This window comes from Agelaius phoeniceus, chromosome 17, assembly GCF_051311805.1.
Source record: "Agelaius phoeniceus isolate bAgePho1 chromosome 17, bAgePho1.hap1, whole genome shotgun sequence".
In the NCBI taxonomy this organism is placed as follows: Eukaryota; Metazoa; Chordata; class Aves; order Passeriformes; family Icteridae; genus Agelaius; species Agelaius phoeniceus.
The window spans coordinates 729,295-741,371 of record NC_135281.1 but is presented as its reverse complement, the minus strand read 5'-3'; the positions used below and the strand labels follow the sequence as shown (position 1 = coordinate 741,371).

Sequence of the window (12,077 nt, the reverse complement as noted above, 5' to 3'; positions counted from 1 at the left end):
CTCTTGGTACCATTCCCTTCTCTTTGCTCACAGGCATGCAAGAAAGTTCTATCATTTTATTCTTCCAGAAGGGAAGAGAGAATAACTGAGCTCAACAGAGGGAGGAAAATTTTCCTTATTTTCATTTGAAAATTCAAATTCACATGATCAGATTACTGGATTTGTTTGAAGATATCCAAGGGCACATGGGGAGCTTCCTCAACCACTATCAAAATATCCAAGATAAATATGAAAGAAACTGTCACTTTATCCACCTTGTCCCCGTAAGCTTCCCCGTGTGTCTTAAAATCTGAAAAAAATCTAAATATTTGCAAACTTCTTTGTGAAGCTATCTTCTGAAATGCACAGCAGCTAATGCATGTTTCCATGAAAAAAAATTCTTCAAAGAACAAGTATTCGAGTATTATACTAGAATCTTCCAAAATCAGGAACTGAACATTCTCGTTGTTTAAAGCTGTTTCTTCTAAGTGCTCTGAAGTGTAATGAATTTTCACTGACATAAGACCAGATAGAGAGACTTATCACAGATTCACATAATCAAACAGAAAGATAAACTGAGAAACATAATCCTAGAAATTAAGCACAAAACAACTACATTTTTTAATGGTTTGGGGTTTTTTTGAAAAGACAAAGGATTTCAACTTCTTTGAATGGCACAGACTCATAAGAACTGGGATGAGTGCTCACCATCCTCTATCACATCACCACTGTGAAAGTTCATTATAATCTCTAAATGCCACACTTGCACATAGGACACATCCCAGTGAGTGAGGAACAGGGAGGAGATACTGATGGGCCTCATTCAGACCTTCCTACAAGGAAGGGCAGTGAGGGATGCACAAGAATAAACAAGATGCTAAGTACTGTCTGTCTGCTATGATCAACAGAACAACACAGACACAGGCAGCTAAGGAGGTGATCTCCAGGAGACAGAGCATCTGTCATAGATACAGCAGTCTAACCTCAGATTTTGTTTGTGTTTTCCTCATCACTGTGACTCAAGTTCTTTCTTACTGAAAGAAATCTAGAAGTATGTTGGGAATTATTTATATTTTGTATGTATATAAATAATATATTATTATTAATATGTATTGTTTCTATGAACGTATGTGTGTGTATACATACATCCCCCCATCCTGTCTGGCTGTTACCCACCGATACTACAGCAGATTTCAGTATAAACAGAGTTTACAGGATACCACTGAACAGTCAAAGTCGTGAAGTTCTTCAGAGATGTCTAGTAGCAATTGCTGACTACAAGAAGTGGTCAAGTACTATTGAAAATAATCCCCTACAAAACATATCACCCTAGGTCATTGTGCCTCATGTCCACTCCCATCCGCCTCCTTTAAGTTTAGGTATCTCAGTAGGTACAAGATTACTTAAAATATTTAATGATTTGGGCAGCCAGGAGTTTAACAGAATTAAGACCTACAACCTTTTAATGACCTTTAATACTTTAATACTTTTTACATCCTATAAATATTACCAACTGACTGCGCAGAATAAACCCCAGTGCAGAGAGCATGAAAACTTACAAAATTACATTGAAAAAACACTGCTTACATTTTATGCCATACATTTATACAAAATTGCTCTCTCTCTAAACGAAGGTGTGAGAAACAACTGCTCACTCAAAAAAATTTAAAGGGTTTATTAAACCTTAATAAAAATACAACAAAGACTAGGTAAGGAAAAGCAGGCCTGGGAACTGCCCTGGCGGCTGCCCACCACATGGTTGGCTCATCTTCAAGGTGGATGTTTCCTCTTTTATATCTCTAGCCTCTCCTAGAGCCTTGTCAGTCAACTCCTTCCTTACTATCCAGTGGTGGAAGTCACTTTCTTACATTCTGATTGGAGGTCAGGTGCTGCCATAGTAACAAGCCAACCTTCCCAAATCCCTGGATTACCAAGACTATCCACTGATAACACATACTGGGGGGAGCACATTGCAGTCACATAACTATAGATTTATAAAACTTCTTTTACCATATATATAATGTTTACCCCTTAATTGTGAGAACCAACCATTTACTCATCTATAAAAAAGGTATACAGAATATTATCAGTTCCTTACAATGTTTAAAACTTTCTCAAGACTTTTTCCTTTCCATGTTAACTTCCCATGTTAAACCAAAAGCCGTACCATGTTGAACTCTTTCTCTTTCCCGAGGTCTCCGCAGTGCTCTTGCTATGTGGTTCCTGGTTTGGTCTCTAATAGAATGTCGGTGACTATTTAGTGCACTTACAGGTGTTGAAGTTCTTCTCTTTTCTACTTTTTCATCTCTATATGGGGTACTCCTGAGGGTTATGTGTAGAGGAGCATCTACAAACAGAACAAAGACCAAGTCCAAGCTTTAAATACTTTCCAAAGTCAGTCTATTTCAGCAGCAGCAGCTCTGACAGACCATGTGGAATGTTTCTGATCAGACATTGCTCAACTCAGTCCTAGCCCTAAAACGCTAAAAACTCCAATGTTTTTGCTGGATTTGCTGATGAGCTTTTCTTTCAAAAATAAACAGGGGATGTCCACGCATTCCCAAATCTCTATTCTTCAGAAAAACTGTGACTTTTTTTTTTTTTTGAGAAAAGATGAAAAGAGAAACAGTTCAGTTCAGTTCAGCAGAGACACAGGCTGGGTCATTTTTATTAGCTCCTCCAAGAGAAAAAGTGCCCATTTGGTTCAATTAGAGGAACCACAGCCAGTTCTCCTAGGAGTGCTTTGTAACATACACAGAAGTGGCATAAAGCAGATCTGCACATATAAGGAAGAACAGTGTTTAAATACGTACCTCTGAAACAACAGTGTTTCAATCAAGAGTGAGATGCAAGAATTCAGAATCCCTACCTAAAATTAATAAAAATCTTAAGATGCAGACATGGCTTCATATGAGATTACAATTTTATTTACATTAAGTCAAACTGTTTCATCCTCCTAACTGCAAGTAGCAACTCCTCCTGAAAAGATTCCTGGACACAGAAAAAGAGCAGTGAAGGTGATAAAAGCTAAAGCTGCATGGCAGATAGGACAGCGGACTGAACAAGACCAGTTGCCATTTAGTTTTGGAGTATTACATCAAATATCCTGGTCAATGAGACCAAGTAGCCAAGGTGACAGGATGCCGACATTTATCAAAAATATCCAGTTCTATCATCATATGCATCTCAAAAGTTCAGAGGATAAGAAAGGCAACTTGTTTCTCATCTGAAGATTAACATGCCATACTTAGACACCTTTAATAAAACAATTCTGAGCAGAACTTGAGAGTGACTGAAAAGGGAAAGAGTCCCAGAGGGCACACTTAGGAGAAAAAACTAGATCAAGCACCCTGCCCTGATCAACATTTCAAGCTGAAGAAATAACAAGGCACATTAAAAGATGTCATTGTTAGAGCTTGCAGAACCACATGGATCTCTTCAAGTAAAAGAAACTCCAAGATGCAGAAATCTGATGACATTTTCCCTGGTCCTCTCTCTCTAGGAAGTTGGAAGTGAAAGGGAAAAAAAAAATTCCAAACAAAAAAAAGAAAAGCTACTTGTAACTACTTCCACAATCAAACTTATCTTCTAGTCAACTGCCCTAGTGCTCTACAGCAGCCACAAAAGACAGAAATTAAACCAAAACCCAATTACCACACAAGACCCTCTAAAAGATGCCTTTTGTCCAGACAGGCAATTTTTTTGGTAAGTTTTTGTTTGGTTGGGCTTTTTGGCGCTGTCTTTATTTACTTGTTTGTTTTTAATTCAAGTCTATATTTATTTCCTGCTCCTCTGAGGACTCCCATGAGTAGGGAGTCAAGATATCATCAGTTCAGATGACAAAAACAAAGGAAGGAAAGTTTCAGATGAAAACTTTTTCCATGGTACACAGTAGCTGAGAAATAAGATTCAGGTACCACATAGTCTCTTTGGGAACACCAGTACCCTAATAAAGTTTATGAAATGCAAATGGTGTATTTCAGTACAGGGTGAAAAGTCACACAAACAATATTTTCTGCAGCTTTCCTAACTGTCTACTCTGCAATAATTTTCCAAAATATTTACAGAACACCACATCAGTGAAACTCAAAATTACAATACAAAAATCCATACACACCTTACAGCCTTCATTCAGGCCTCCTAACTTTCCCTTCTCCCAACAGCTCAACTCAATCTCATGAATTAACATTTTAGAACACCACAGTCGCCTTGGATCCTAGCAGTCTGCAACAGCACAAGGCCTCTTAGCTTCCTGTGGGCTGACACAGATGCACACAGGATCTTGGTGGAGCAAAATTGTATTTCATGTCCACTGGGGTTTTGTAGCTTTGTGAGATTTAATTTCAAGGAGATTTTTGCCAAGAATACATCCTGTTTTTTATGACACACAGGTTAATCTATTTCTGTAAAATTTCTCAGCAAGCTGTAACACTGTCCTGGTGGAGGGGTCATGGTACTCTATCATACACTGGATGCTTTTCTTTTTTTTTTTTCCCCAGTAACAGACACAAAGACGCTACGTTTTGAAACATCTTTGTTCCATTGAAAAGAAAGTTTAGAGGGTCTACAAGATCTTTGAGCACTCTGAAAACATTTTAGAAGTTGTGAATAAATTTGAGATGATGAGATTAAAAACCTGGAAATTTATCCTAAACCTTCGAGATAGCAAATATTAAAACTGATGCAATGGAGATGCAAGCTTACAAGCCTTCCACACTAAAGTGTTCTTTTTCCTCTTCATTTGGTAGTATAACTCAGGTCAGTTTATAAAATCATTCCCTAAAGAACAAAGAACAATTATTCATAACAAACACAACTAAGACCTTATATTTAGGCATGTGGCTTTAAAACTTGCATATTTCTCACGTTTTGATTTTCTGCATTAGTACCACCTGCAGAGTTGTGCCACCTGTTTCCATCCTCTGGTCTCCCCAAGCCAACCTTAACCCTCCAGAAGGTTTCCTACTCCTCTGCCTCCACCCAGTCACAGAGCATTGGGTTGTGAGGCTGCAGTGACAGCAGGACCACACTCATAGAGATTCCTATGAGGAGTACACAGGGGATCCCTAAGTGTTTCCTAAAGCTGCTTATGCAGGCCCCATGAAGACACATACAACACCTGTGTCCCACCTCAGGGAAACCACAAAAGGCACAAAAAGCCTCCTGAGACCCTGGACAATGTCACTTTCAATGTCCTTGAACAGTAATGTTGTGATTAAACATCAGAGCAGATTAATTTCCAGCTCAGATGACAAAGAATACCACTAACAGGAACAGGAGGTATGTTCACAAGATACTGGAGATGAACAAGATTGTTAATTAACTGCCTCCAGCCTTCTTCCATGGAGTTCTTTCAGGTCTCTCTCTCCTAAGCCTGGAAGAAGTATCCTCTGTGTACCAAGAGCTGACCCAGAAGCTGTGAAGGATCTTAGAAACACATACAAACCTGAAATATGAAATTACCTCAAGCATGCAGAAACCACACAGACAGAGCTTTAGAAAACTTACTACTAAACACAGTGAGGTTCAGTGACAGACAAGGCAGTAGCTTTCTGTCCCCTGGAACCCTGATGTAGGACCCCAGGTAAGATAACTCAGCATTCACAGGAAGCAGAGACTGCATTCCCAAGTATGTGAATCAGACAAAGGTACCATCCACAGCTGTGAGATCATTTGCTGGGAACTTCCAGTGGTATTTTCAAGAACTGAAAGACCATGTTTCATCTTGACTTACAGCCACTCCCCAGAAACCAAATGCAGTACTGTCTTGATAAGCCAAATACAACCAGCAACTCTGCAAACACAGAGGCTGTTTATGCAGATCTTCCCTGGCTCCAAGGAAAAAGCCCACATTTGTGTATCACCATGCACACCCACTGCCTAGCAAAGAGGCATCAGTCAGCCAGAATCAAGAGGATACAGGAAAATTTCCCAAAGGATTAATCTTACAACCACTACACAACAGGCCAGAGGTTTGCCTGTTAACAGCTGTTAGAGACAATCAGATGCCCGAGATATTCTAAGATGTCAAAACAAGTTTGCCAACTCCACCCACACACAATTCAGCTCTCATCAGTAACACAAGTAAGAACAAAATACTTATTTTTTTTACTTATGTAAAGAATTCATGGATGGAGTAGTTTATACTAACAGGACATACTGTAATTAACTCTGAGTAGGCAGAATTTTCTAAAAATGAGGTTATGTGAAAAAATTTAAATCTACTGACAAAACGTTTTTTCCTTCTTTAAGTGATTTATATGGACTCCACAGTAAGGACAGATTTTTTACAGTAGGCAAACTAAAAATTGCAGGTCTCTTCCTTTAGTTTCTTCCTCATGGCAAGGAACACAGGAGAGCCAAGAGCAGCAGCGACTTGCCAGACTGAGGCTACTGTACTACACCCACAGTCCAAATCAAAGCTTAATACTGCACAGTGCTTTTGAAGTTCCAAAACTGACTTTGGCTCCATTATTACCAAAACTCCTGAGAGGGCTTAAACTGTGTCCTAGGAGTCAATGGGTATCAACTCATGAGATCGCTGTCAGTCCAATTGTGCTGACACCAGTACTAAGGAGCTATTAAGAGCACACAAATCACCTCAGATGGCACTTCCATTACCAACTCCCCTACTTGTTCATGAGGTTTATGTCTCCTGCGAAATCTTCAGCATCCAGCAAGTACAGAGCCTCATCATAGTATGACATGGGGACACATCAGCTATGCAAGCACTCAAGTCTTGACTGTTGGATTTCAGAACATATGTTCAGCCCAAAGGCATTAACTATATGTTAACAAATCTCCAAATGGACAGATTTCACTAAAAAAATGAAAGTCACCAATACAGAAAAACTCCAAGTCAAGATGTCAAAATTGTGACTTGCAGGTAACAAAGAAAGAAATGAAACTATTCTATGCCTCATGCCCTTGAAGTGGTCTAGGTCAGGAAACAACAATTTTTATTAAGAAAAATCTTTTGCAAGCACTTGATACAAAATAACATGGATGGAGAGACAGACATATCTGAAAGAGACAACTGGTACCTTCAGAGAAAATTGTTTACAGTGTCTGCAGGACACAAGTCACAGTATGGGATGATGTACTTTAACAGTAAACTAAGGGGTTCTGCAGCAAAAGAGAAGGGACTATAAAGAAAGAAACCTGTCTTAAGGTTAATGTATATGGGCACAGAATCCAGTTTTACTTAAGAGTTGGACTTGATGATCCTTGTGGGTCCCTTCCAACTAAGAATTCTGTAATAAAAAAAATGGAGTACAGATGCACAGATCAATAAGCAGCTGACAAATTGTCACAGATACTGTACCACATTTAATTTCCAAGCAATTATTCTGATAGAGCATCTCTACTTGAGCTAGCACAAAATCTAAGCAACTCTTTCATCTAAGACCAACACTGAAGTCATCTGCAGCCCAGACTCAAAAAGCCTCTTTTAGGCTTAAACATCCACACATATTTTCAACAGATCTCAATTCTCCTAACAGAGGCCTGCAGATGGCTCTGCAATGCACCTGAGGTACAATGCAGCCTGAGAGCTGAGGGCAGGTATACCTGCATCTCCTCTAGCCCAGGGGGACATAACATCAACTGCCTTCTTCTATGTAAGGACAATTCTTTCCTGAAGACCAAAGCAGCAACAACTCAAGGAGGTAAGTATTGTAACACGCACTTGGGGGAAGAGCTGTTTCATCATAACAATCTCATACTACTTTCTGATAAATTTAAGAAAGGTATTGCCTGAACATATCCAGTAGCCATGAAATCCTAGTCATTCTGTTTAGGCATATTCTGTAAGGCATACGTAAAATACAAGCTGCAGGCAATAGCAGTACCTTCCTCTCTGTTCAGAGCAACTACAGAATTTAGAGACCTATTGGTCAATTTTGCTACTGCAAAGGCAAGATCCTTCTTTGGAAAGAGGGGGAGACAGTTCAAATCAGTCCCACACTGACCTTTCCAGCTCACTCAAGCTTTGATTCCAGTGTCAAGTAACACAACTTACATACTGGAAATTTTAATTTTGGAATCTTCACTCCAGTGCAAAGCAACTATATGTGAATTGTTCTTTCCCAAATTTAACAACATGGTCACTGAAGACCACTTACATCCATCTTCTTTTCTATGTGTTAACATTTTAATTTTAAACACTGTGAAGAAAAGGTTTTGCAACTGTTCTCAATTTTACACGTTCTCCTACAACTTTAGAAGCAGTAAGTATTTTCACTTTAAATCCAGCACCAGATAACCCCCACCATTTATTTTATGTGTAGCGTAAAGAGTAAGGAGTTCTAGAGGTCTAAAATAAAACTTGTGAGACAAGTGTAACAAAGCTCCTAAAGCAAGAGCATCTTAAATTTTATAGAATAACAAAAATCATGATTGCTGAAATTTTTATCTGTTAGAAATTGCCACCTTTTTTTAAGCACTAAAATCGACCTAATATAGTGAAGTACAAGAAAAGCACATTTGTACCAAAAGGTAAAATGATATTATTTTTAAACAGGAGATTTTTTGCTCACGAAAGGATAGTAAATATGAAAATATACCCACCACATACCAGACTGAATTATGGATTCAAAAGCTTTCACTCTAAGCAGTACCTCCTGAAAAGCCTTTTGAAAAGGTGGCGTAAGTGCTCAGTAGACAGAAGGTCTTGCCTAGAAGACAGGCTTTCTATACATGCCATTAAGACAGAAGAACAGAACTTCTAATACTTCAAAGTAAGAGCTCATGAATCTCATGAACTCTGCTTTCAACTGTGTAGCACCATCAAACAAAAATTAGAGTCATAAAGAACACACTGAGTTAGAAAACAATGGCACTTAGTATCAGACATATAACTAATATATAATGACATTGTCTTTCCTCATCAAGAAAAAATGTACTATAGTTCCGCAACAGCAGGCTTCAACTGTGAAGGTGACTTGAGAACTTTACAGCCTACCTGCCCCCCCCCATCACCTTGATGAAATGTTCAACTGCTGTGAGCACACCCCAGGCACTCTGTGCAGAGAGCTGCTATGGAGTACATCATGGAAATGATCCAGGTGAAAAGTATCCATCCACAAATGGGGAATTAGAGGGGTGGAGGCTTAAAAAAAGCAAATACAATTACACCTCAGCTCCACAACGAATTACTTGCAAGTGATGATGGTGCATCTGACTGTATGCACTTGGAGGAAAGGATAAATGGAAGGGTCAAGATCTTGAATCACTAGTCAGTGCATTCAAGACAATCACAACGAAACAACTTCTCAGATCAAAAAGAATTACACAGTTCAAAAGAGCCAAACAGAAGTCTGGTTATTGAAAAATCCATGACATGCACAAAGCCTGTTTTGATCAATTTGCAGCTGTCAGCAGCCAGTCTTCACACCATGCTTATCTCAGGTATGTTTCTCCAGGCAACACTTGGGTTCAATTAAGCTGCATACAGAGTACAATACATACAAATCATTACATCCTAATGCATTCCTACCTAATTCAAGATTATGCCTTTGCATTATTTAAAGATACAGAAATATTTGGGGTTCATATGTAGTTACAGTATGTAAAGTCACACTTATCTTGTTAGGAACAAGCAGTAGCACCTCAAATGAAAACTCATTTTCTAGACTCTTAAGAAAAGCAGCCACGAAGCAAAGCAAGGCAGGATATATCCTGCTATAGTGAGCTGGAGTTCTGTGAGCAACTTGTAATACTTTGTAGTTCTTAAACAACGTATTAACAAAAGATCAACGGCAAAGACAAAAGACGTTAGGGAATTCAGCAAGGAGAAAGATGGATTTTATAAAAAAGGCTCAATGAGAAGAAAGAAGACATGACTAGTTCTACGGACTTGAAGTACACAGCAACATCAGTCCACAAGCGCCAAGTCTGGACAGGTTATCAACAACCACTGCAGTTCACAATAGACCTAGACTGCCACTCTGGTGTCATGCAAGGCAGAGAGAGCGCTTCAGAGAATGAGGGTGAAGCAGAAGTGAATGTGATTTTGCACACTGCAAAGCAGTTAAAACTTTTTTTTTTTTGGCTAACCAGTAAGTTTTTATCCCTTTCCACTGACAATCTGTTGTGTGAAAATCTTTTTCAAGCACAGCTGAAACAACTGCACTTGTAAATACTACGATTTTTCATGACATAGAACAGTAAATACTGCAGAAACTCATACTGGATTTCCAGCTGGGTATGTGCTTGAAGGCAGTAAAGTACATGTAAGTAAAGTCAAAGTCTAAAGATAAGGAAGAAACAGGAGAGAACTGGAGGTAACCAAACTGTTCCCTAATACAGAAAAGGACGGAGGTCTCCAACCAATACTATTTATAAGCCAGGAGAAAAATAAAAATCAAGTCAGAAACTCAGGATAATGGGGTTTTTAAAAGGGAACAGAGGTGTAATATGCAAGCGAGCTGCTACAGAAAAATAAGAGAAGCTGCACAGTGGGATCTTTATCAGAAAATGATCTTGAATTCTAGAAGAAACATCTTCATATCTTTCTACAACATGATGTGCACACGTATTATGCTTCTTCTCCACACAGAAACATGCTAAGACACAGCCCTGAAAGAGACTCCTTCAGCCCAAAAGAAAATAGATTTCTGGTATTTTCTGTCTGTCCTGACTGCTGCTGTTTAAAAAAAGAAAGAGATCAATACCATACTTACACAGTGAACCAGCTGTGGTCCGTCCTCTTTTTGACCTTTCTTGATTAGCTTTTTCAGAAGCCAAAGAAGCTCTGGTTTGAATATTTCTTTTTACAGGGTTCTGCTGTGATTCTGCAGCCTTTTCCACTCCATGAAAGTATTTCATGTGATAATGCAATAACTTGGCTTTGCGGAAGGATTTTGAACAGTCCAAGAACTTGCATCTAAACTTGTGATCTTGGTCAACAGTTGCAGCTTTTTTTGATGCAAGAAAATCTGTTCTCCTACAAGGTTTTGTTACTGTAAGAACAAAACAGATAAATTGCCCCATGCATATGCTATATTTACCGAATGGTTTCCTAAACTTCAACAGCAAAAAGAAGCATGCATTCACACACATTAGCTATGAAATGCTATAACTAAAATGTTAATGCCTTATCTGCCTTTAAGATTAGTAACTTTAAAGGGAAAACTCTATCCTACACTGCTCATAAATCTGGTTGTCATGACACCACTGTTTTTATGAATAAGTTAAAATATTTTGTTTCCCTGAGTCCTTGCCCAACAGCTGATCTCACTGTATAGTGCTCCTGAAGATAAAAGACTGAATCACACAGAGATTACATCCTTATGTCCGAACACTAAAGATTATTTGTTCACAACTATTCACATCTCTGGTGAAAGCAAGAAAACAGTTCTGCTTCTCTGCTTACAATTATTTTGCTACGTGCTTTCTGGGTGCATAGTTTTGCCACCAAAGCCTGGTTATTTCCAAAGACAATAGAAGCAATGTATTAGAACATTTCAAAAGTAAAATTGAAATTTATTTCAATTTTTAAGTAGCAATGAAACACAAAATTGCTTGCATCTTTTACAAAATGTTCCCTATGAGCTATACTTACTTAGTTTCTCAAAAAAGTAAGGAAAGTGTAAAGATTCAAATGTAAGAACATTTTAAGGCACCTATTCCAAAGAGCACTGCTCTGCAACCCAGGGCTGTATCTATCATGAATTTCAGGAACTTTTAGTTCATATTTTTTCTAAGAAACATACAAAATAAACATTTTGAACTAAATCAGATTACTGTCACCAGTATCTGTACTCAATACAACACGAGAGGTAAAAATGAGGAAACTGATCTAAATAGATCTATGCAATTATCCATCACTAATGCACATACAGCATCCAAAAATCCCTCTCCAGCTAGAAGACAATGGAAAGGAGGTATCATTTTAAAAAATCCCAGCTTCCAAATACAATTTTTCAATTTGTTTTGCCAGTACTAAAGTTTTATTTCCATCTTGACAAGAGTTTTCGACTTTCAGGATTAAGAAAGCAGTGTTTAACTGCAAGACCCAAACCTAGCAACCATGACTAAAACTGAAGGGATGCAGCACACGAGTGAAAATTAAGACACTGTATTAGAAGTAGCTGTAA

The 12,077-nt window shown here is 38.4% G+C and overlaps 1 protein-coding gene across 18 annotated transcripts in view; it reads right to left on the bottom strand.

Moving 5' to 3' along the window:
• The window catches only part of PHF20 (PHD finger protein 20), a 71,733-nt gene that overhangs the window by 25,535 nt on the left and 34,121 nt on the right, over window positions 1–12,077 (bottom strand). For 14 of the 18 annotated variants that reach the window (XM_077187559.1, XM_077187557.1, XM_077187568.1 and 11 more), the window contains 2 exons: window positions 10,662–10,940; window positions 2,147–2,326 (listed from right to left, as the gene is read on the bottom strand). The exons of 1 other annotated variant lie outside the window; for it this stretch is intronic. In XM_077187559.1, coding sequence (XP_077043674.1) covers window positions 2,147–2,326; window positions 10,662–10,940 — 459 coding nt within the window. The remainder of the gene's footprint in view (window positions 1–2,146; window positions 2,327–10,661; window positions 10,941–12,077) is intronic. 3 more of the 18 variants (XM_077187570.1, XM_077187573.1, XM_077187571.1) reach the window with 2 other exon arrangements.